General features: G+C 42.8%; 1 protein-coding gene across 2 annotated transcripts in view; it reads left to right on the forward strand.

The window, feature by feature from the left end:
- Positions 1-26512, forward strand: part of LOC109878620 (neurexin-3a-like) — a 665512-nt gene extending 639000 nt beyond the window's left edge. Inside the window, exon 23 of one of the 2 annotated variants that reach the window (XM_031787765.1) lies at positions 24362-26512. In XM_031787765.1, coding sequence (XP_031643625.1) covers positions 24362-25290 — 929 coding nt within the window. In that variant the 3' untranslated portion in view covers positions 25291-26512. The remainder of the gene's footprint in view (positions 1-24361) is intronic. The other variant, XM_031787764.1, reaches the window with a different exon arrangement.
- Positions 26513-26640: the final 128 nt, after the last annotated feature.

A 26640-nucleotide genomic window follows, 5' to 3' on the forward strand; every position in this document is an offset into this window, starting at 1 on the left:
AAAACAACTGTTACCGGGGGACAATCAGACGAGTCTTGTGAGGCCGGTGGGTGTCGTAGAGCAAAACAACTGACATGTGCGTATTTTTGAGTCTCATCTTTAGTGTGTAGCCAAAACTGTTGGGTTGCTACAGAAGTTGGCAGGTACCGACTTCAGACGAGTTCCAAAACGTTTGGGGGGGGTCGTAGAGCAAAACGGAAAACACCATTGTGTTCTGGGGAATATCTCCTTTCCATACATAAATGGGTATTTTATAGGCCAAACCGTTCTTACACTACAGACGATTTTGTGAGAAGACCAATTTTCAGCATGTTTCATGGTCTGACTAGGGCTGTGGCAGTAATGAAACTGTCTAGCAAATAACTGTCGGCCTCACGGTAACTGTCGGCCTCACGGTAACTGTCGGCCTCACGGTAACTGTCGGCCTCACGGTAACTGTCGGCCTCACGGTAACTGTCGGCCTCACGGTAACTGTCGGCCTCACGGTAACTGTCGGCCTCACGGTAACTGTCGGCCTCACGGTAACCGTGAATTAATTCCACACACAGCCTTTGGAACATCTACATTTTAAAAAGTTGAATAAATCCATGTAAAACAGCCTACACCTTCACAATAAATCCATGCAAAATAGCCTACACCTTCACAATAAATCCATGTAAAATAGCCTACACCTTCACAATAAATCCATGTAAAATAGCCTACACCTTCACAATAAATCCATGTAAAATAGCCTACACCTTCACAATAAATCCATGTAAAATAGCCTACACCTTCACAATAAATCCATGTAAAATAGCCTACACCTTCACAATAAATCCATGTAAAATAGCCTACACCTTCACAATAAATCCATGTAAAATAGCCTACACCTTCACAATAAATCCATGTAAAATAGCCTACACCTTCACAATAAATCCATGTAAAATAGCCTACACCTTCACAATAAATCCATGTAAAATAGCCTACACCTTCACAATAAATCCATGTAAAATAGCCTACACCTTCACAATAAATCCATGTAAAATAGCCTACACCTTCACAATAAATCCATGTAAAATAGCCTACACCTTCACAATAAATCCATGTAAAATAGCCTACACCTTCACAATAAATCCATGTAAAATAGCCTACACCTTCACAATAAATCCATGTAAAATAGCCTACACCTTCACAATAAATCCATGTAAAATAGCCTACACCTTCACAATAAATCCATGTAAAATAGCCTACACCTTCACAATAAATCCATGTAAAATAGCCTACACCTTCACAATAAATCCATGTAAAATAGCCTACACCTTCACAATAAATCCATGTAAAATAGCCTACACCTTCACAATAAATCCATGTAAAATAGCCTACACCTTCACAATAAATCCATGTAAAATAGCCTACACCTTCACAATAAATCCATGTAAAATAGCCTACACCTTCACAATAAATCCATTCATTATTTTAGACATTCCTAAAGAAGCATGATATGAAGAAAATGTAGTGTATTTCAGAAGAACGGAATCGCATGACCTGAATTGTCCTCATGTATGGTTATGGATCTGGCTATGTCAAATGGCTGTGGGCTACACTAGTTCATTTAACACACACGATCTGGCTATGTCAAATGGCTGTGGGCTACACTAGTTCATTTAGCACACACGATCTGGCTATGTCAAATGGCTGTGGGCTACACTAGTTCATTTAGCACACACGATCTGGCTATGTCAAATGGCTGTGGGCTACACTAGTTCATTTAGCACACACGATCTGGCTATGTCAAATGGCTGTGGGCTACACTAGTTCATTTAGCACACACGATCTGGCTATGTCAAATGGCTGTGGGCTACACTAGTTCATTTAGCACACACGATCTGGCTATGTCAAATGGCTGTGGGCTACACTAGTTCATTTAGCACACACGATCTGGCTATGTCAAATGGCTGTGGGCTACACTAGTTCATTTAGCACACACGATCTGGCTATGTCAAATGGCTGTGGGCTACACTAGTTCATTTAACACACACGATCTGGCTATGTCAAATGGCTGTGGGCTACACTAGTTCATTTAACACACACGATCTGGCTATGTCAAATGGCTGTGGGCTACACTAGTTCATTTAGCACACACGATCTGGCTATGTCAAATGGCTGTGGGCTACACTAGTTCATTTAGCACACACGATCTGGCTATGTCAAATGGCTGTGGGCTACACTAGTTCATTTAGCACACACGATCTGGCTATGTCAAATGGCTGTGGGCTACACTAGTTCATTTAGCACACACGATCTGGCTATGTCAAATGGCTGTGGGCTACACTAGTTCATTTAACACACACGATCTGGCTATGTCAAATGGCTGTGGGCTACACTAGTTCATTTAACACACACGATCTGGCTATGTCAAATGGCTGTGGGCTACACTAGTTCATTTAGCACACACGATCTGGCTATGTCAAATGGCTGTGGGCTACACTAGTTCATTTAACACACACGATCTGGCTATGTCAAATGGCTGTGGGCTACACTAGTTCATTTAGCACACACGATCTGGCTATGTCAAATGGCTGTGGGCTACACTAGTTCATTTAGCACACACGATCTGGCTATGTCAAATGGCTGTGGGCTACACTAGTTCATTTAGCACACACGATCTGGCTATGTCAAATGGCTGTGGGCTACACTAGTTCATTTAACACACACGATCTGGCTATGTCAAATGGCTGTGGGCTACACTAGTTCATTTAACACACACGATCTGGCTATGTCAAATGGCTGTGGGCTACACTAGTTCATTTAACACACACGATCTGGCTATGTCAAATGGCTGTGGGCTACACTAGTTCATTTAACACACACGATCTGGCTATGTCAAATGGCTGTGGGCTACACTAGTTCATTTAGCACACACGATCTGGCTATGTCAAATGGCTGTGGGCTACACTAGTTCATTTAGCACACACGATCTGGCTATGTCAAATGGCTGTGGGCTACACTAGTTCATTTAACACACACGATCTGGCTATGTCAAATGGCTGTGGGCTACACTAGTTCATTTAGCACACACGATCTGGCTATGTCAAATGGCTGTGGGCTACACTAGTTCATTTAGCACACACGATCTGGCTATGTCAAATGGCTGTGGGCTACACTAGTTCATTTAGCACACACGATCTGGCTATGTCAAATGGCTGTGGGCTACACTAGTTCATTTAACACACACGATCTGGCTATGTCAAATGGCTGTGGGCTACACTAGTTCATTTAGCACACACGATCTGGCTATGTCAAATGGCTGTGGGCTACACTAGTTCATTTAGCACACACGATCTGGCTATGTCAAATGGCTGTGGGCTACACTAGTTCATTTAGCACACACGATCTGGCTATGTCAAATGGCTGTGGGCTACACTAGTTCATTTAGCACACACGATCTGGCTATGTCAAATGGCTGTGGGCTACACTAGTTCATTTAACACACACGATCTGGCTATGTCAAATGGCTGTGGGCTACACTAGTTCATTTAACACACACGATCTGGCTATGTCAAATGGCTGTGGGCTACACTAGTTCATTTAACACACACGATCTGGCTATGTCAAATGGCTGTGGGCTACACTAGTTCATTTAGCACACACGATCTGGCTATGTCAAATGGCTGTGGGCTACACTAGTTCATTTAGCACACACGATCTGGCTATGTCAAATGGCTGTGGGCTACACTAGTTCATTTAACACACACGATCTGGCTATGTCAAATGGCTGTGGGCTACACTAGTTCATTTAGCACACACGATCTGGCTATGTCAAATGGCTGTGGGCTACACTAGTTCATTTAGCACACACGATCTGGCTATGTCAAATGGCTGTGGGCTACACTAGTTCATTTAGCACACACGATCTGGCTATGTCAAATGGCTGTGGGCTACACTAGTTCATTTAACACACACGATCTGGCTATGTCAAATGGCTGTGGGCTACACTAGTTCATTTAGCACACACGATCTGGCTATGTCAAATTGCTGTGGGCTACACTAGTTCATTTAACACACACGATCTGGCTATGTCAAATGGCTGTGGGCTACACTAGTTCATTTAACACACACGATCTGGCTATGTCAAATGGCTGTGGGCTACACTAGTTCATTTAGCACACACGATCTGGCTATGTCAAATGGCTGTGGGCTACACTAGTTCATTTAACACACACGATCTGGCTATGTCAAATGGCTGTGGGCTACACTAGTTCATTTAGCACACACGATCTGGCTATGTCAAATGGCTGTGGGCTACACTAGTTCATTTAACACACACGATCTGGCTATGTCAAATGGCTGTGGGCTACACTAGTTCATTTAGCACACACGATCTGGCTATGTCAAATGGCTGTGGGCTACACTAGTTCATTTAACACACACGATCTGGCTATGTCAAATGGCTGTGGGCTACACTAGTTCATTTAACACACACGATCTGGCTATGTCAAATGGCTGTGGGCTACACTAGTTCATTTAGCACACACGATCTGGCTATGTCAAATGGCTGTGGGCTACACTAGTTCATTTAACACACACGATCTGGCTATGTCAAATGGCTGTGGGCTACACTAGTTCATTTAACACACACGATCTGGCTATGTCAAATGGCTGTGGGCTACACTAGTTCATTTAACACACACGATTTGCTTAGAGTTCCTTAGAATGATTGTATTTCATTTCATAGTATGAAGACAACAATTGAACAAAGTTGAATAAAATAGAAAGTATATTTTCTCCATCAATTTGTGGGAGTGCACTCCTAAATTTAGAGTTATTGATGTAACTTTAGTTTCTACAAACGATGGGCTATATGTTTAGATTTTTTAATACATTGTAAGGCTGCATGATGCGACTCTAGTGATAATTTGAAAAAAGGCTTGAAAGGCATGAGCTCTGCTTGGTTTTTTGCGCAGGCTGTACACACTTCTTCAGTCTCTCATTCCCAATTTGACAAGCACTTGAAAATGCCTCAAATGTCACGAAAGCATCGCCTTTGTGTGGCCGTCATGCACCCTAAAAAAATTCATGCGGTTTGCGGCCAGTGGCCTTTGTGCCCTTGGCCCGGAGTGCTGCGCTGTGCCTTTCTCCCTGTGTTCTGCACGCTCCGAAGCACCTCTCACTCACAGACTGCAAGTGAAGACAGACACTTTGGGGACGCAACTGCGCGCGCGTCCTTAACCAAATCCGAGGTGAATATTGAGGATATTGGAAGAACTGTCCACATTTACTATGGGATCGGGTCCAAAATTAATAAACCACTAGCATCAAAATACCTTTTTTCACAATGTGGCTGATGCATCCTATCAGTACGTTTAGCTTTACATGTTGATAAAGTATTAGGCAATTCCTTCACGTTATTAGCGCAGCAATGTGCACGGCAGTAGGATATAAGCGCAGTAGGCTATAAGCGTGAATGTTCCATTAGCGGGAAAACACCATCATCAAAAGTGACAATTGTTGTATTATGCTAATTAGATTCCCACGGAGCGTGGACATTGACCTTAGTGGGCTAAGAAAGCGACCAAAACTACGATGGAGGCCGGGTCCAGCACCAGGTTGGACCATCCTGGTTTCCAGGCACAATGCCAGTCTGCCTGGCACAAGCATCGCCCCACTTCCAGGGGCGAGGTGAGAGATGGTTCTGCCACCTTGCGGGGAAGGAGACAGCCCCCCACACCTAGCTCAGGGATAGGGGGTGGCACGGGATGGGGTCCTTTCTTGCCAGCCGGCCCAAACATCCGTGGTGACAAAAGTACCCCCAAGTGGCCAATCACGGAACCCAGAGAGGACCTTCAGGTAAATGTTTGCACCTAAAGCCATTGTTTCAACCCCATTGTTTTGGGGTTTCAAGAGTGTCATGTGCTTCTCATGTTAGTTCAATAAAGTCCCTCCAAAACATTCAGACTCAAGGTTGTCAAGAGAGGAGGAGATAAAAAAAAGATTAAAAATGACCTATTTCTCATCTTGGGGCATCATGCCCCCTCAGATGGCCTTTACCGGGAGAATTGCTGCCTGCTCCGACCAATGGCACACATGCACAATGACGCCCTGGGTAATGCAAACAGTAATGTCGAGGAACAGGCTACAATTCGTTGTACGCCCTCCACGTTTTCTCTGCTTCATCACGTCGACTGTTCCCCTGGCCTCAGCCCCAGTATTAAGGGAGGAAATATACTCCCTTCTCCAGAAACAGGCAATATGAGTGGTTCAGCCGGTATTTCCTCGTTTCAAAAAGGGACGTGGATTTCCGCCCTGTTCTAGACTTGCGTGCCCTGAACAAACATCTCAGTTCATATATTCAGGCCCATGCGTCCTGGCGATAGGTTCTCCACCATTGAACTAAAAGATACATACTTTCATGTGCCCATGTACCCGAGGAATGGGAAGTTCCTGCGATTCTACGATGGGGCAATAGCCTATAAGATTTTGTTAGTACTGTTCGACTTGTCCATCTCGCCTCGTGTCTTTTCAAAGGTGATGGACGCAGCTCTGGCACCCATGAGGGGCCAGAGGCTGTGGGTATTGGCCTATCTGTAATCAAAGGAACCACACGATATTGTGCACATCCAGGTGTCCCATGTTCAGTCTCTTGGTTTTATTCTAACCAGAAAAAGAGCTGTCTAATCGCAGTCAGGGTTCCAGCTCTATTGGCCCAATTAGGCTCACAGTACATTTCCGCCAGATCATGCACCTACTGGGGATAATGACTTCTATGATAGTGGTCATTCCCATGCGACTATTGTTGAGAAGGCTGTACCACAGTGGCATACAGTATATTCGGAAAGTATTCAGACCACTTGACTTTTTCCACATTTCGTTATGTTACAGCAGATGTATTTTTTTATTTCCTCATCAATCTACACACAATACCCCATATTGACATCACAATAACCCATAATGACATCACAATAACCCATAATGACATCACAATAACCCATAGTGACATCACAATAACCCATAATGACATCACAATAACCCATAATGACATCACAATAACCCATAATGACATCACAATACCCCATATTGACATCACAATAACCCATAATGACATCACAATAACCCATAATGACATCACTATAACCCATAATGACATCACAATAACCCATAATGACATCACAATACCCCATATTGACATCACAATAACCCATAATGACATCACAATAACCCATAATGACATCACTATAACCCATAATGACATCACAATAACCCATAATGACATCACAATAACCCATAATGACATCACAATAACCCATAATGACATCACAATAACCCATAATGACATCACAATACACCATAATGACATCACAATAACCCATAATGACATCACAATACACCATAATGACATGGTAATGACAAACAGGTTTTTAGACATTTTTGAACAGTTATAAAAAAAATACAAAACTGAAATATTACATCTAAAAACGTATTCAGACCCTTTACTCAGTCTTTTGTTGAAGCACCTTTGGCAGCGATTACAACCTCGAGTCTTCTTGGGTATGATAATACAAGCTTGGTACACCTGTATTTGGGGAGTTTCTCCAATTCTCCTCTGCAGATCCTCTCAAGCTTTGTCAGGTTGGGTGTGGAGCGTCGATGCACAGCTATTTTCAGGTCTAGAGATGTTCACGTCGATGCACAGCTATTTTCAGGTCAAGAGATGTTCGATCAGGTTCAAGTGCAAGCTCTGGCTGGGCCACTCAAGGACATTCAGAGACTTGTCCCGAAGCCACTCCAGCATTGTCCTGGTTGTGTGCTTAGTGTTGTTGTCCTGTTGGAAGGTGAACCTTCTCTCCAGTCTGTGATCCTTATAACTCTGGAGCAGGTTTTCATCAAGGATCTCTCTGTACTTTGCTCCATTCATCTTTCCCTCGATCCAGACTAGTCTCTAAATCCTGTCTCAGAGCTCTACTGACAATTCCTTCGACCTCATGTCTTGGTTTTTGCTCTGACATGCACTGTCAACTGTGGGACCTTATATAGACAGGTGTGTGCCTTTCCAAATCATGTCCAATCAATAGAATTTATCACAGGGGGACTCCAAGTTGTAGAAACATCTCAAGGATGATCAATGGAAACAGGATGCACCTGAGCTCAATCCTGAGTCTCGTAAAAAAGGGTCTGAAAACATATCAAAATAAAAAAAAATCTGTAATTTTGGCAAACATTTCTAAAAACCTGTTTCTGCTTTGTCATTATGGGTTATTGTGTGTAAATTGATGAGGAAAAAATAATATTTAATACATTTTATAATAAGGTTGTAACATAACAAAATGTGGGGAAAAAATCAAGGGGTCTGAATACTTTCCGAATGCACATCAACAGTCAGCGGGAGCTCAGTCCCTTCCCGTCCTCACCTCACTCCCTGTTGCTGTTGAGCAGTGCACGTTTTCTTTCCCTTCGGGCTGTGCATGTTCACGGTTGCCTCAACTCAGTGCATGTTCCTGGTTGTCTCAACTCAGTGCATGTTCCTGGTTGTCTCAACTCAGTCCATGTTCCTGGTTGTCTCAACTCAGTGCATGTTCCTGGTTGTCTCAACTCGGGTGCGGCTTTGCTATCCAGTAATGGGAAATGTTCGCAGGGCCGTTTATGTTTCTTGATGGGGGACCCGAGTGCCCTGTTGTGAACAGACGCTCTGACACACCATTGGCCTCGGACCCTCCTTCATGCGTTTCCACCAGTGGAGATTTGATTCCTATGAGCCTGGCCCCTGAGGCAAGGGAGCCCTCCACAAGAGGGTTGTATGAGTATAAGTGGCAAGTGTTTGAGCTCTGGTGTCAAGATTAAGTACTTGTTCCATTTCAGTGCTCTATGAGGGACATCCTTATGTTCCAACAGGAGCTTTTCGAGCAGGGACATTTGACGGAGCACCAGTTGCTAAACATATTGAGCCCACAAAGGGACCTGGTTTTGGAGCTACTGTGTGCGGCCCCCTTTGAGCCTCTGGGGTCGGTGGATCTGAAGATCCTCTCCTACTAAACTTCCCTGCTAATGGCTTTGGCCTCAGCACATTACCTGTGCACAAATCAAATCAAAGTTTATTTGTCACGTGTGCTCAATACAATACGTACAGTGAAATGCTTACTTACAAGCCCTAACCAACAGTGCAATTTTTAAGTAAAAAAGGCTACTCTGTACACAATGTAAATAGTCCGGATAGCCATTTGATTACCTGTTCAGGAGTCTTATGGCTTGAGGGTAAAAGCTGTTGAGAAGCCTTTAGGTCCTAGACTTGGCGCTCTGGGTTCGCTTCACATGCATGCGGTAGCAGAGAGAACAGTCTATGACTGGGGTGGCTGGGGTCTTTGACAATTTTTTGGGCCATCCTCTGACACCGCCTGGTGTAGAGGTCCTGGATGGCTGGCAGCTTTGCCCCAGTGATGTTCTGGGCCATAGGCACTACCCTCTGTAGTGCCTTGTGGTTGAAGGCTGAGCAGTTGCCGTACCAGGCAGTGATGCAACCAGTCAAGGATGCTCTCAACATTGCAGCTGTAGAACATTTTGAGGATCTGAGGACCCATGCCAAATCTTTTCAGTTTCTTGAGGGGAATAGGTTTTGTCGTGCCCTCTTCACGACTGTCTTGGTGTGTTTGGACCATTCTAGTTTGTTGAGGATTTGGACACCAAGCAACTTGAAGCTCTCAACCTGCACCACTACAGCCCCGCCGATGAGAATGGGGGAGTGCTCGGTCCTCCTTTTCCTTTAGTCCATAATCATCTCCTTTGCCTTTATTACGTTAAGGGATAGGCTGTTCTGGCACCACCCGGCCAGGTCCCTGACCTCTTCCCTATAGGCTGTCTCGTCACTTCATGGCTATGGACGTGAGTGTTACGGGTCCATAGTCATTTAGGCAGGTTACCTTAGTGTTCTTGGGCACAGGGATTATGGTGGTCTGCTTGAAACATGTTGGTATTACAGACTCAATCAGGGACGTGTTGCCAGTTGTTCTGCACATCCGTCTGACCCCAAAGCCTTGTGTATGTTGACCTGTGTAAAGGTCTTACTCACATCAGCTACGGAGAGCATGATCACACAGTCGTCTGGAACAGCTGATGCTCTCATGCATGCCTCGGTGTTGCTTCCCTCGAAGCAAGCATAGAAGTGATTTAGCTCGTCTGGTAGGCTCGTGTCACTGGTCAGCTCGCGGCTGTGCTTTCCTTTGTAGTCTGTAATAGTTTGCAGGCTTGTAAGCAGGAATCAGGAGGATATAATTATTGTCAGATTTGCCAAATAGGGGGCGAGGGAGAGCTTTGTACGTGTCTCTGTGTGTGGAGTAAAGGTGATCTAGAATTTCTTTCCCTCTGGTTGCGCATGTAACATGCTGATAGAAAATAGGTAAAACTGATTTAAGTTTCCCTGCATTAAAGCCCCCGGCCACTATGAGCTCCGCCTCTGGGTGGGGCGGTTTCCTGTTTTCTTATACAGCTGACTGAATGCAGTCTTAGTGCCAGCATCTGTCTGTGGTGGTAAATAAACAGCCCTGAAAAAAATAGATGAAAACTCTTTTGACAAATAGTGTGGTCTACTGCTCATCATCAGATACTCTACTTCAGGTGAGCAAAATCTAGGGACTTCCTTAGATTTCGTGCATCAGCTGTTGTTTACAAATATACACAGACCACCCCCCTTCGTGTTACCGGAGTGTGCTGTTCTATCTAGCCGGTGCTGCATATATCCCGCCAGCTGAATGTTTTCCATGTTGGTGAAAGATAAAATATAACAGTTGTTGATGTTCCATTGGTAGGATATTCGTGATCTTACCTCTTCTCATTTATTGTCCAATGATTGTACGTTGGAAAGTAATACTGATGGTAAGGGCAAATTTCCCAATCACCGTCGGCGGACCCTTACCAGGCACCCCGCCCTGTGTCCTCTATACCTGTGTCTCTTTCTCTTGCCAATGACGGGATTTCGGCCTTGTCCGGTGTCTGAAGTACATCCTGTGCGTCCTACTTGATGAAGAAAAAACTTTGTCTAATCCGAAGTGAGTGATCGCTGTCATGAAATCCAGAAGCTCTTTTTTGATGTAAGATATGGTGGCAGAAACATTAGTTACAAATAACGTAACCCCCCCCCCCCCCCTCACACACATAATAGCACAATTGGTTAGGCGCCCGTAAAACGGCTGCCATTTCTTCCATCTCCATCTTACACCCTTCCTGTCAGCCCAGGCGACTCTAAGGTGACATTGCATCCAAATACAGCCTTCGCAGCAAAAATCATGTCCATGTCCTAAAGGTCCTAAAGGTCCTAAAGGTCCTAAAGGTCCTAAAGGTCCTAAAGGTCCTAAAGGTCTTAAAGGTCCTAAAGGTCCTAAAGGTCTTAAAGGTCCTAAAGGTCTTAAAGGTCCTAAAGGTCCTAAAGGTCTTAAAGGTCCTAAAGGTCCTAAAGGTCCTAAAGGTCTTAAAGGTCCTAAAGGTCCTAAAGGTCTTAAAGGTCCTAAAGGTCCTAAAGGTCTTAAAGGTCCTAAAGGTCTTAAAGGTCCTAAAGGTCTTAAAGGTCCTAAGGGTCCTAAAGGTCCTAAAGGTCTTAAAGGTCCTAAAGGTCCTAAAGGTCCATAACTTTTGATCTATGTCCCAATTTGCCTCCTTATTTTGCTTCTGAAGGGCGATAGAGTTCACATGCCCTGTGTCCAATGCTAGCTTTACGCCCGTACATTGAACAGAACGGGGATATCCGGTTATGTGAGTTGTTTTTTGGCTAATCCAGCTCACGGCAGGGCATTCTCTAAGCAGTGTCTCTCTCACTGGATTGTGGAAGCTATTTCCCTGGCATATAACAGCGAGGGGCAGGGTTTACCTAGCGGTGTAGCGCCCAGGGGTCTGGCAGCGTATTGGTCGTTGTTTAAAAGGTAGATTATAGAAGATATTTGTGCTGCGGTGAGTCGGACGTCGCTTGGATGTCACTGCTCCCAGTGTAACCCACAGGGTGTTTACGGCTGGGGCAGGGGAACGTCACTAGGCAGCATGCCGGGTGCTCAATACCCAGAATACTGTATCTGGCGTGGTCAGGTCTGGGTGGTCTGCCATGGACCGTTTCATTTAGTATCCATGGGGGGCAGCTTGGGGCGTGAATATATTTCTCCAGAGTATGTTGTACCGATGTTTCCCTCCTTCAGGGAACAGTATTTAGTGTCATAATGTTATGTGTTTAGTTGTCTATAAATAGTGCTTCAGACTGGCCTCACTAGCAGGACTAAGTGCTGATCTAAGGAAAGTCTCTTTCTTATTAAATAGTAGTATTATTATTATTATTATTATCATCCCACCAATCACAATCTATTCTACAGTATACTTACAAAAACAGCCAGATATTATAATCCTACTACACCTATATTGTAATAATATGTTGGCTTTGAACCTGGGTGGTCTAAACACTTAAAGACTATATTAGACCTCTGAGCCTCCTGCATAGTGGAACCATGCAGTCACACTGCTGAACACACTGCTGTCAGAAAGACTTGAAGATATGTGAGGACAGAGGATGCCAACGCCCTGCCGCTAAACTGTAGCAATTAAAGATAGCGTTTAGAAAAGGAATATAACACTGCTTATGGCTAAGACATTCCTTGGCATCATTCTTAAAGTAAACAGTCATTTGTCACCGGCATTCGAATGAACAATGTTTTCACAACTCTAAACTATGCCAGCAATATTGGCAGTGTTAATGTAGCTGCCAGCACAGAATTTCATTGTTCAACATTTTAAATGTGTCGCTTTAAAATGAGCTGAGCTTGTTTTTTTTTTGAAGACAGACAGAATGTTGATGAGTTACCGAAGTGTTCTGAAAAGACCAGGGACTGAATGGTGATGAGTTAACGTAGTGTTCTTTAAAGACCAGGGATGGAATATTGATGAGTTACCGTAGTGTTCTGAAAAGACCAGGGACGGAATGGTGATGAGTTACGTGTTCTGAAAAGACCAGGGACGGAATGTTGATGAGTTACCGTAGTGTTCTGAAAGACCAGGGACGGAATGTTGATGAGTTACCGTAGTGTTCTGAAAAGACCAGGGACGGAATGTTGATGAGTTACCGTAGTGTTCTGAAAAGACCAGGGACGGAATGGTGATGAGTTACCGTAGTGTTCTGAAAAGACCAGGGATGGAATATTGATGAGTTACCGTAGTGTTCTGAAAAGACCAGGGACGGAAAGTTAATTAGACAGCCTTAAATCAAACTCTGTCTGAATCTTAGCTTAAGATATAACACCGTTTTCTTGAGATATGGGTGCATTATTGAATGTATAACTCAATGCCGATCCTCCCTTCGGTATCAATGTATGATTTGCACAAAGGTTTGAGGGATGCACGTGTGTATTTCAAGTTCAGATTTGGTCCACTTCACAAACAAGCAAGACAGGAGTCAACAGTGGCAGAGATTAAAGACCATCTCTCGTCGACAGACCCCTCCTAGTTTATCAGACACAGCCAGGCTACAACATACACAGAGTGTTCAAAACATAAAGAACACCTGCTCTTTCCATGACATACACTGACCAGGTGAATCCCGGTGAAAGTTATGATCCCTTATTGATGTCACTTGTTAAATCCACTTCAATCAGTGTAGATGAAGGGGAGGAGTCCGGTTAAATAAATATGTTGAGACAATTCAGAGGGTGAATGGGCAAGACAAAATATTTAAGTGCCTTTGAATGGGGTAGCGTAGTAGGTGCGAGGCGCACCAGTTTGGGTGGGTCAAAAACTTCAACATTGCGGGGTTTTGCACATTCAGTTTCCTGTGTGTACCAAGAATGGTCCACCACCCAAAGGACATCCAGCCAACTTGACACAACTGTGGGAAGCAATTGAGTCAACATGGACCAGCATCCCTGTGAAACGCTATCAACAGCTTGTAGAGTCCATGCTCCGACGAATTGAGGGCAAAGCTCAATATTAGGAAGGTGTTAGTAATGGGAGAAGAGATTGGAGTAACTTTGGAATTTACAACACTTCCACTCTTACATATCAAGGCACAAGGCGAGACCCAAATGTAGACACAGGAGGCAGATGGTTGGAGTCTTACAATGTTTATTAATCCAAAGGGGTAGGTAAGAGAATGGTCGTGGACAGCCAAAAAGGTGATAACCAGTTCAGAGTCCAGGAGGGACAGAGTGGCAGACAGGCTCATGGTCAAGGCAGGCAGAATGGTCAGGCAGGCAGGTACAAAGTCCAGAAACAGGCAAGGATCAAAAACCGGGAGGACGAGAAAACCGCTGGTTGACTTGGAAACATACAAGACGAACTGGCACAGAGAGACAGGAAACACAGGGATAAATACACTGGGGAAGATCATTGACACCTGGAGGGGGTGGAGACAATCACAAGGACAGTTGAAACAGATCAGGGTGTGACATTACAGGGTTCTGGTTCTATGTTTTTGGTTCTAGATTGTGAGTGTCATGTCAGTCAGGGAGAGTAAAATCACCTGAATGACCCACCATCATCACTGTGAACAGGGTAATTACACGTAATCAACTAATGGCTAAATCACAATTAAAAGCCACTGTCATTTTTATTAAAACCTCTACTTATACACTTCAAATAACCAGTCTTCATGAGATTTTCATAGCCTCTGAATTCTTATACATTATGCATATTAGCACGAAGGTAAGTAGACATCATTAGCATAGTCTTTGTATAAGATTGAAGAGAAAAAAATGTGTAAAACATACAGTGGAATTTGTATTTTTGAACCTAACAATGATCCTTTTGATTCTTCAGAGCCAGTCACTGTCTCAGTATTCTGTTTGTAGTGAGAGGATCTAGCGCGTTACGGCAGGATAACGTGTACATTAATAATCGGGAAGCAAGTACAGGGAGTGAATTTAATGAATAAACAAGCATGGACCAAAACAAGAAACACGAGTAGCGTACAGACATGAAAAATATAAACAGAAACAACAACACCTGAGGAAAGAACCAAAGGGAGTGACAGATATCGGGGAGGTAATCAGGAAGGTGATGGAGTCCAGGTGAGTCTCATGAGGCGCAGGTGCGTGTAACAATGATGACAGATGTGTGTAATAATGAGTAAACTGGTGACAACAAGTGCCAGATAGGGGGAGCTGGAGTAGACGTGACAGGCGTCTTAAGGCCTGTTTCAATTATCCTCTATATGGCTGGCCAGCCCCAGGTTAAGGTTAGGGTTAGGGCTAGGCTTACGTTTAGGGTTAGGATAACGGTTAAGGTTAGGGTTAGGGTTACATTTAGGGTTAGGATAACGGTTAAGGTTAAGGCTAGGGTTAGGGTTAGGGTTAGGTTTAGGGTTAGGATAATGGTTAAGATTAAGGCTAGGGTTAGGGTTACGTTTAGGGTTAGGATAATGGCTATGGTTAGGGCAAGGGTTACGGTTAGGGTTACTTTTAGGGTTAGGATAACGGTTAAGGTTAGGGTTAGGGTTACGTTTAGGGTTAGCATAATGGTTAAGGTTAGGGTTAGGGTTACGTTTAGGGTTAGGATAATGGTTAAGGTTAAGGCTAGGGCTAGGGTTACGTTTAGGGTTATGATAATGGTTAAGGTTAAGGCTAGGTTTAGGGCTAGGGTTACGTCTAGGGTTAGGATAACGGTTAAGGTTAGGGTTAGGGTTACGTTTAGGGTTCGGATAACGGTTAAGGTTTGGGTAAGGGTTATATTTAGGGTTAGGATAAGTGTTAGGGTTAGGGCTAGGGTTAGGGTTGGTAGATAGTTGAAATGTTACTGATAGTCTGGGTTAATGTTAGGGCTAGGGTTAGGGTTGGTAGATAGTTGAAATGTTACTGATAGTCTGGGTTAAGGTTAGGGCTAGGGTTAGGGTTGGTAGAGAGTTGAAATGTTACCGATAGTCTGGGTTAAGGTTAGGGCTAGGGTTAGGGTTGGTAGATAGTTGAAATGTTACCGATAGTCTGGGTTAAGGTTAGGGCTAGGGTTAGGGTTGGTAGAGAGTTGAAATGTTACCGATAGTCTGGGTTAAGGTTAGGGCTAGGGTTAGGGTTGGTAGAGAGTTGAAATGTTACTGATAGTCTGGGTTAGGGTTAGGGCTAGGGTTAGGGTTGGTAGATAGTTAAAATGTTACCGATAGTCTGGGTTAAGGTTAGGGCTAGGGTTAGGGTTGGTAAATAGTTTAAATGTTACCGATAGTCTGGGTTAAGGTTAGGGCTAGGGTTAGGGTTGGTAGAGAGTTGAAATGTTACCGATAGTCTGGGTTAAGGTTAGGGTTAGGGTTGGTAGAGAGTTGAAATGTTACCGATAGTCTGGGTTAAGGTTAGGGCTAGGGTTGGTAGAGAGTTGAAATGTTACTGATAGTCTGTCGATCATCTACAGAAGGACTATCCAAATAAAGTGTTTCCCAGACAGGTAGTAAATCCCTGGTGCAAGACATGGAGCCGAGGATACACGTCTCTGGTCATGGCCTAGCTCACCGAGGTGCTAGAGAGGTCGATCAGGACTCCTCAGGCTCTGCTAGGGGGTTGCAGAGGTGCTACATCTGTTAGACACGGAGGTGAACCCTCAACTCTCAGATTGCAGTCAGTGAAGACCAGACAATCGTTTATTGTTATAAATCAGGAAGCATACTTATTTATCCCCCAAATACTTGCAACATATGCTCTTCTATATGGTTCTCCTCCCAAGTAGAATATCAAAACATAGTGTTTCTCTGCACTATACAAGAGAAGAAAGCAATACAAAACCAGCTTCAGACACACTGTTATGGGCATGGCGTGAATTACAGGTAGGGGGGGGGGGGGGCTCAGCTCCCCTGAATGAGATGTTAGTTGCCCTAAATGCAACAAAATTCAACTTTAGGGAGTCTCTAAATAATCCTAATTTAACCATGCTCCTATTTGTTTAAAATTGTATTTATTTATTTTATTTTAATCAGGCAAGTCAATTAAGAACAAATTCTTATTTTCAATGACGGCCTAGGAACAGTGGGTTAACTGCCTTGTTCAGGGGCAGAACGACAGATTTGTACCTTGTCAGCTCGGGGGTTTGAACTTGCAACATTCCAGTTACTAGTCCAAAGCTCTAACCACTAGGCTACCCTGCCACCTCTACACTCTAACCACTAGGCTACCCTGCCACCTCTACACTCTAACCACTAGGCTACCCTGCCACCTCTACACTCTAACCACTAGGCTACCCTGCCACCTCCACACTCTAACCACTAGGCTACCCTGCCGCCTCTACACTCTAACCACTAGGCTACCCTGCCGAGTGGACTGCAGTGGTAAATATGTTTTACAGTGGTACTGAAAGCAACACCCCCACGTCGCTGTCATGGTTTAAACTCTATATGTCTATGCCCCTTCGCTGTCCATCTAATAATGCTGAAACTTCTGCTCCTTTACGCATAGATGTTCCTTTGTACTTCCTCATTTTCACCATTTGTTTGCCATGCGTCCTTCATTGAAAAAAAATGCCTTTATTATAAATTCATTAGATTTATCCCATGATTTATCATTGTTTGCTTAAGTCAGTCAGCTGTTTAGAGTGCTCATTGAGTTGTTTTTCAGGTGCACATTGGGTAATGGTGTTCTCCATGACCAGAAGTAGTAGAACCATTTATAGAGCTTCATTCATTTATATCAATATATGTTTTCATTCTTGGATCAGTTGACGATGGTTGAATAATATCACTAGACAACTAGCTTACAGCTAGACACCAATGTGCATCCAATCCATTCAACAAGTAAAGGTTAATGACAATAGGACTATAGTTGACTCTTTCGGTTAGAAGCTTTCGATTTTTACAATGGCATAAGCCTATATTACACTGAACAAAAATATAACTTGTAAAGTGCTGGTCACCTTTTTCATGAGTTGAAATAAAATAACTCAGATGTTCCATACACACAAAAGCTTTTTTCTCTCAAATCGTGTGCACAAACTTGTTTAATTTCCTGTTTAGGAGCATTTTATCGGCCTGACTCCCAAGTGGGTGGATCTATGCCCTTCCAGGCCCACTCATAGCTGAGCCCCTGCCCAGTCATGTGGAATCCATAGATTAGGGCCCAATGAATATATTTAAATTGACAGTTTTACTTATATGAACTTTAACTCAGCAAAATCTTTAAAATGGTTGCAAGTCGCATTTATATTTTTGGATTTTTTTGGTGCCCTTGAGAACTGCTTTCACTGCAAAACCTAATGAAATGTTACCTAGGCCTGTTTACACTTGGGCTACAGTCCATTTTCCAAAACCTCAAAGGTCCATGATTCATACAGGGTTGAAGTTCAATGTTTTAATTCAAAATGTGAAATGCTTAATAATGACAAATAACACTGTCATAAATGTCATTAATGTAAGGAAAGATAGTGTTGTAGGTCACATGATTTGTGAAGACTCCAGTCATTAATTCACGGCTCATGGTGTAAACATGCTTTGATTCAACTCATGCATTATATTGAATATAAGCTACCTGTTCTGCGTAAGTTGATGTGTTTAAAATAGCCTTGGCTGAGAGGGTAGACTACTGGCAGTAGTGTAGGCCTAGTGGAGGGTAAAACAATCTTTAAAGCTTTTATTTATACCACTACATCACTGGCTACCAGCTATTCCAAGTTCATCGTAATACACATTGTACACTAATCTAGTAAAATCACCATGTGTGTCAGGGTGACCATTCTGTTTTTCCAGGGACTGTTTCAGTCCTATTTCAGGTGTCCCGACCTTTCAGCCAACAAAAAAAGGTAAATTTTTGGCAAGACACATCAATTAGGCGTATTCGATGACAATCGCTGAATGTCATTAGACACACTTTTTTGGTGTTTTGTAATAGATTTCTATTTCAATTCATCACATGGCACAAGTATACATGCAGTTTGGATGCTGCGATTCTTTTGGAGTGGATGACCATGCCTACTTTTTGAAGATATTTGTTTGACAATCAGATGAAAACATCATAAATGGTTGTGTTCATGTCACAACAAAAGGAAATACCTTTTTACCGTCTAAATAACGTCTTGAAAATAAGTTGCATTCAATAGAGACCCCCCCTGAATGTCATGGTGTAATTCACACTCTGGTTATGGGTGAAATCTGTCAGTGTCCTCTGCCTCCTCCACTGTGCGCAGTGCTGTCTGTTTTTACAAGATAAGAGCTCCTGTATCTGTCTTCCGAGAGCTTCTCAGACAGTCGCTAGCTACTATCTCACTCAGGGAAGGATTGTTTACCCTTATGCCAATATTAATGTTCCATTTGACATTGCACAATTTTATGTTGCGATGATTTGCATCCACAAGAATATTATCTCGCCGTACACACCTCTGTAGCTGTCCACACCTCTGTAGCTGTCCACACCTCTGTAGCTGAGTGACATTGACATGATGAAATGTGTCAGAACACCCTCAAAATGAAGTTCCTGCTCCTGGTGCTCCTGGTGAAATTACCGATAATAACAAAAAAATTATCTTGTTAGTGAGATCCTCAGTTTAAAGTGTTTATCAGATACATTTTGTCTGCGTTTAACTTCAGAAAAAGTACAACAAAGAGTTTCATATCTTCTTGTGGAATTCCTCTGTCTGTTGCTGTCTAGCTGTGAAACTAAAGGGCTGTGGGAATCAAGTTTTATCTTGAATCCGTTAAGAAGAAATTCTTATTTTCAATGACCACCTACCCGGGAGCTGTGGGTTAACTGGTCTAGGAACAGTGGGTTAACTGGTCTAGGAACAGTGGGTTAACTGGTCTAGGAACAGTGAGTTAACTGGTCTAGGAACAGTGGGTTAACTGGTCTAGGAACTGTGGGTTAACTGGTCTAGGAACAGTGGGTTAACTGGTCTAGGAACAGTGGGTTTACTGGTCTAGGAACAGTGGGTTAACTGGTCTAGGAACAGTGGGTTAACTGGTCTAGGAACAGTGGGTTAACTGGTCTAGGAACAGTGGGTTTACTGGTCTAGGAACAGTGGGTTTACTGGTCTAGGAACAGTGGGTTAACTGGCCTAGGAACAGTGGGTTAACTGGCCTAGGAACAGTGGGTTAACTGGTCTAGGAACAGTGGGTTAACTGGTCTAGGAACAGTGGGTTAACTGCCTAGTTCAGGGGCAGAACAACAGATTTTTCTTTAACCTTGTCAATTCATGGATTTGATCCAGCAACATTTCAGTTACTGGCCCTATGCTCTAACCACTAGGCTACCTAGTAATGACTTCTCTTTCCATCTGTTACTGTAGAATACATCATTAAGGGTCAATGTCATTGTTATACTGCTACTCCTTGGTTGAACTGCACCCCTGCACTCCGACATGCCGTATGTTCTTTTGACTTTCCCTAAAAGCAACTTACTCCAAGCATGCATCAACATCTTGCAGTACAACCCCAAAAAATATTATAAACTGGGTGCTTTGAGCCCTGAATGCTGATAGGCTTGCAGTGTTGACAAAACACTTATTTCTTAGTGCTCGAACATTACATTAGTAACCAGTTTATAATAGCAATAAGGCACCTCAAGGGTTTGTGATATATGGACAATATACCACGGCTAAGGGCCTAAGATGTGTTGTGCCTGAGAACAGCCCTTAGCCGTGGTATACCGGCCATATATCACACCTCCTCGGTCCTTATTGCTTAATTAACCCATTCTCAGCCAGTATGTTCTCCTCTCTGACCTACACCCAGACTGCACGCCGGGTCCATGTCTTAAGACTAACATAAACAGATCTATTTGTCATCCAATGCCAATGACCGAGGGAATGTCGTCACCTGACTTCTCCTCCCGACTGTCTGTTTTATAGCCTCTGGTTGTAGTGTGTACAAATTGAAGTGGCTTTGTTCTCTCATTTTATATGGACATTTTTATTTTGATAGTTTATCATATTTTATACATATTTTTGTGTCGATGTTCAAATGAATAAATTACATTTTTATTATGAATATTATTTTTTGGGGAGGGGAATTATTTAGTTTACTTTGCTACTTTGTTATGGTAAACATTAGTTTCGACCACTTTGAATCAGATGTGAGTATTTGGAATCACATTTTTTTATAATTTTTTATAGAATAATTTAAGTGTTCATCTTATTTTGGGAGATTTGGAACTACTTCAGCGAATGGACTGTGTGCTTTAGACCACTGCTTATAATCCAACAACAAAAACATCAAGTTATCCTCCATTTTGTTAAAACCAGTCCATTTAAGTTGACACAACATGATGAAGTGGTGCCAGATCCATATCATGGTCCTTGGTTTTTCAGATTTTTGATGAGCAATTTTGAAAAAAACAATGAAACGTTTTTTTAATTGAATCAATGATTGATTACGTAAAAAAAAAAAAAAAAATGCCTGGCTAAGAAGGTGCAGTTCAGGGTTTGTCAGACTGTCAGTGTTAGTAGAGTTCTGTGATTCTCTGTAGATGGGCATGTGTAACACAAGCTCACTGGTTGTATGTCCCCATCCCTTCCTTACAGCCAAAAGCTCTAACGCCGCCCGACTTCCTCGTACTGCCTTTACATGGACATGGCTACTGACTTACACTATCACCCTCATCATCCTCATCTCCTCTGTAGTATGTTCATAGGCCCCTCCCCCTTGGACATTCATCCATCCATTCTAAATTAAGGAACAAATACAAACTAATAAAAAAATTCAAATGAACAGAAAGTACATATTTCAATGCGAAAATGTACAGATGTACAGTTTTCTTTTGAAAAACTGGATTACTTATCGAAAGAAAAAAATAGTATTTATGTTGCCGTTTTATTTTTCATGTTATATGGTGTGGATGTAAGTATTGTTCCCTCGCTGCACCATCACATCTAAAGAAAAAAATAAACAAGATGTCCAATTGCTGAATTATTTTTGATCAAAACTATACTGAGCCAAGAACATTCTCACACAACTTTCTTTTGTAAACTCTTTTTTGTTCATGCCAAAATCATGCGGTGATTGTTGATGTAAGTTGACAAAGACTATGTCGTTTCTTCCTTGAATAATATTTTAGTGGGCTGTTATGATGTTTAAAACAGAGTTGTTGTTTTTTTTTAACGTTTGCTTTGTACAACATGTAGCTAATATTAATGTATTAGATCCAACTGTTCTCTTAGTTTTGTACGTTTGCCTTGATTTAAATTCTTTTTTTTTTATCATTTGAAATTTGCATCCGTTTGTAATGCTTAGTGATAAGCCTTGGTAGTGTACTGTATACACATACCTTGATGGCAGTGGGATTTGGCAGCTGCAATGACAACCTGAATGTTCATCATTTCCCTTTTGAGAAACAGACCATACCTACACTCGCCTTTTAACGCTACACCAAACTCTGCATGTGATTGGATACCACTGTATTTTCCTCCTTTAGAAAACAATGGGGATTTGTTACTTCATACATTATGTTGGCCTCCACATACACACACACTCACACACACAAACACATTAATGCACATTATTTATCGTCATTCTCCTCTAAAATGAACCAAGTGCTGACAACGTGTGGATTTGCAAGTCTAATTTCAACCTGTTGGTTCCCAGTGCAGCTCTAATCACTACAAAAGCTCTTCATTGCTCTTGCATTGTTTTCTTAGGTTTTTAATGAAATACTTTGTTCGAAGCTGGAAAACAATGTTGCTGGTAGAATTGTGTATTGTGTGGCTTGCTTTATAGTTAGAATAATGCGCTTTGAAGTGCAAGGAGATCCGCCCGGATAGTTATTTGTTTACATTCACTGATTACTTACAGTTAATTAGTGGGCATATGAAAGAACCTGTTGTTTGTTAATTATTCAATATAGATACTCACAAGGCATTTGTTGACCTTTCAGAAACGATAAAGTGCTATTGAAACCTTATTTAATTTAAAGTGCAGGCTAAATTATTTTGGTATCATTTTCACTAGGCACCCTTTAGGGGTGGGGTGAAAAAAATGAATTTAATTGAATAACAAGCTCTTGAATTGAATTGTGCAAGTGTAACTTGGTTATGAAAGCCCCCAGTGATTCATGATACACTACATCATATTGTTGATCACATGGTTACATCGCAAATACACCCAAATACTCACACAGGTATGATAGAGACAACCCCTCCAGAATGACACAGACACACCGTCCAGAATGACACAGACACCCCCTCCAGAATGATACAGACACCCCCTCCAGAATAATACAGACACCCCCTCCAGAATGACACAGACACCCCCTCCAGAATGATACAGACACCCCCTCCAGAATGACACAGACACCCCCTCCAGAATGATACAGACACCACCTCCAGAATGACACAGACACCCCCCCCCCCCAGAATGATACAGACACCCCCTCCAGAATGATACAGACACCACCTCCAGAATGACACAGACACCCCCCCCCCAGAATGATACAGACACCCCCTCCAGAATGATGCAGACACCCTTTCCAAAACGATACAGACACCACCTCCAGAATGAAACAGACACCACCTCCAGAATGACAGACACCGGACATAAATCACCCAAGGGTACATGACACATGCACAGAAAGGTGATCAGAGAGTGAACATTCAGCCGTCATTGATCTGCCCTATGAAATCCTGTCATTATGGAAGCCATTCAAAAGGATAGAGGCTGGGGTCGACTGGGGAGCCAGATCTTTCCAGATCCTTCGATGGGGGTTACTGACACTGTATGGTAATCTAGCCAGTTAGGGCTTCTGTCCGTCACACATATCATATTGTAGAATTATAAATACATCCAGGTTTAAGCCACTGTGCTGCTTGTTTTCCGTTTTCAAATAGGGATACCGTTATTACACTTCAGCTACGTGATAACTTCAGTGTCAGATGAGAGAGAATATTTTCTTTTCAAAAGGTAAAATCCACTAAAATCCACATTATCCTGGCCTATATTGGTTATATATTTTCTTAAGTCCTTTTTGTAGTTGTTGATTGAACCTTAATGTCTGGGTCACCCTCACACCTCCTGTAGCCTTTTGTAGTTGTTGATTGAACCTTAATGTCTGGGTCACCCTCACACCTCCTGTAGCCTTTTGTAGTTGTTGATTGAACCTTAATGTCGGGCTCACCCTCACACCTCCTGTAGCCTTTTGTAGTTGTTGATTGAACCTTAATGTCTGGCTCACCCTCACACCTCCTGTAGCCTTTTGTAGTTGTTGATTGAACCTTAATGTCTGGCTCACCCTCACACCTCCTGTAGCCTTTTGATCCTTTTTAACTGTGCCTTTTGTTCTGTTTTCTGGCATGTTTATTCTTATTTAAAGCTGTGTTATGTAGGTACGGTGCGTGTGCATGTTTTGTTTTGTACAGTATCGTATTGTGCTTTTATTTGACCTCTTGTCCGTTCTGGCTGAATATGATAGGAAGATAAATGTGTATGGTTGCCAAGATGTCCTTACTTCTCTCTAACATGTATTTTGTCTGTCTCTACATCTAGGAGGTGAATTAGTCATCCCTGTACTCTTAGAGGACCAATTAGTGTTACCCCCGTCCATCCCCCTCCCAACCCTCTGCCCACCCCTCACCATAATTGAAACCACCAAAGAGTCCCTGTCCAAGGCCACTGAGGCCAGGGTACCTTGCTTGTCGGACAGAGGCAGCGATGATTGTGATGATTGTGATGATGATGATGGCTTGGTGATATCTGGGTATGATTTCGACTCTAACCTGCCTCCTACTGATGATGAAGAGCTTTACGCCACCTTCTCCTTGGTAACAGATAAGACCTTGTCCACGTCGGCTTTTGAAGGTGGCTACAAAGCTCACCAGCCCAAGTGGGAAACCAAGGACTTTAGACCTAACAAACCATCCTCAGACCGCGGTAGGACTACCACTACCGCCGTGCTGCCACTAGCACCCGACCAGAGCCGCTACACCTCCACCGCAGCCCTGCACCACACGTTACCCGCCAAGCTGCCTGCCGGCAAAATGAATAACCGCGAGCTAAAACCCCAGCCAGACCTAGTGTTGCTCCCGTTGCCCACCCTACCCTATGAGGTAGACAGTACCAAGCAGAGGGCTCCTGTAATAACCTCCCCCATGTTCCATACTGTACCCACAGCCCTGCCCACCCAGCCCGTCATCAACAGAGTCCCGGGACCCCCGGAAGTGTCCCGCCAGTCTAGCAGCACCATCGGGATGGTCGTGGGGATAGTGGCGGCCGCAGCCCTGTGCATCGTCATCCTCCTGTACGCCATGTATAAGTACAGGAACAGGGACGAGGGTTCCTACCAGGTGGACGAGAGCAGGAATTACATCACCAACTCGGCAACGCAGAGCAACGGAGCCGCCGTGAAGGACAAACAGCAAAGCTCGAAAGCTGTCAAAGGAAAACAGAAAAACAAGGACAAGGAGTATTACGTTTGAGTGACGGACGTTGAGAGATGAAAAGAGAGAGGAAGAGAAAGACAGGTATAGAGAAATATAGAAGTGTATTTAACAGTTACCTTCTAAGGAGCTGTGATGACAAAACATGGTAAAAACTAGAACCGTTACTTGATGCTGTGTAGAGTGGTTGAACTATGACTATGTGTAGTAATATGAAGAAGACTTACTATTGTAAGCATACAGAGAAGGATAATAGCATCTTTAGAGACCTTCCTCTTCTGCCAACTTCGTGTACAACTACTTCACAGCGACTGCATCATCATCCTATGGGACTTTTAGAACTATGTGATCCTTGGCGTAAAAAAAAAGAAAATTTGGTTTGTTTTTGTAAACCTGTACAAAATGAAAGATGTTCATTAATCTTGACCGTCTTCAGCATGTAAGCAACATGTAGTGATTTAACAAGAGTGGGTCAGGATAAAAAGGATCATTGTAAAGTCAATGGGAAAAAAATGGACTACTGCTGTTAAAAGATATCGTACATTTTTGTTATTGTATGTATGGGTTCAGGATTCTAAAAGTGTGGTGTCTAAGCAACAACAACAACAACAACAACAAAAAACATCTACTACTCTATGTATCAAATGACACCAAGTGAGCTCAAATGGCTGAGGAAAGATCTCTTAGGATCTCTTCAGATCTCAGAGCTGTGTTGTCTGTCCTCTGATCTCAACATGATTACTCTCGTTGTGTGACAGAAGGACAGAGTGACACTGACGTGTTGGTCCTGGCGAGAAGTGGTTGCTTGTTCTTGTCTCGGTTAAAAGCAACTGATTGTAATGCATGTAATCCATTCTACCAAAACTGTACAGTACAGTACAATATACCACTAGAGTACAATATACCACGACAGTACAATACATACCAGTACAGTATATTGTACAGTACAGTATATAAACTTAGCTTGAACAGTCCTTTTCTCTCTAAAGGCCAAACTTTATACTTCGTCATCATCAAGACACCACAACTCTTTCGATTTTATTCCCTAAAAACGTCAACAATGAAAATATGAGTATCCCTAAAGATAAAAAGGTCTGTTGGTTTGCAGTCGTGCTGGTTGTGTCTTTTGCAGGCCTCTGTGTGTTGGTTAATCACCTCTTGTTCTATTTTCTATGGAGCTGTCCCATCGAGGACAGAATGCAGTACTATAACACTGTTAAAAATGTCTATACAGAAATAAATCTAACGTGAAAAGTGTGAATTCTATCTGACACAGTCAAAACTGTGTCAAACAAACACATTTGTTTACATATTTTATTACATTATAGCCGTTGTACTTTGTAGGTACTAGCTATTGTACATACCATCTAAGTTGTCATTTTTTTGTAA

Source organism: Oncorhynchus kisutch, linkage group LG14, assembly GCF_002021735.2.
Source record: "Oncorhynchus kisutch isolate 150728-3 linkage group LG14, Okis_V2, whole genome shotgun sequence".
NCBI lineage: Eukaryota > Metazoa > Chordata > Actinopteri > Salmoniformes > Salmonidae > Oncorhynchus > Oncorhynchus kisutch.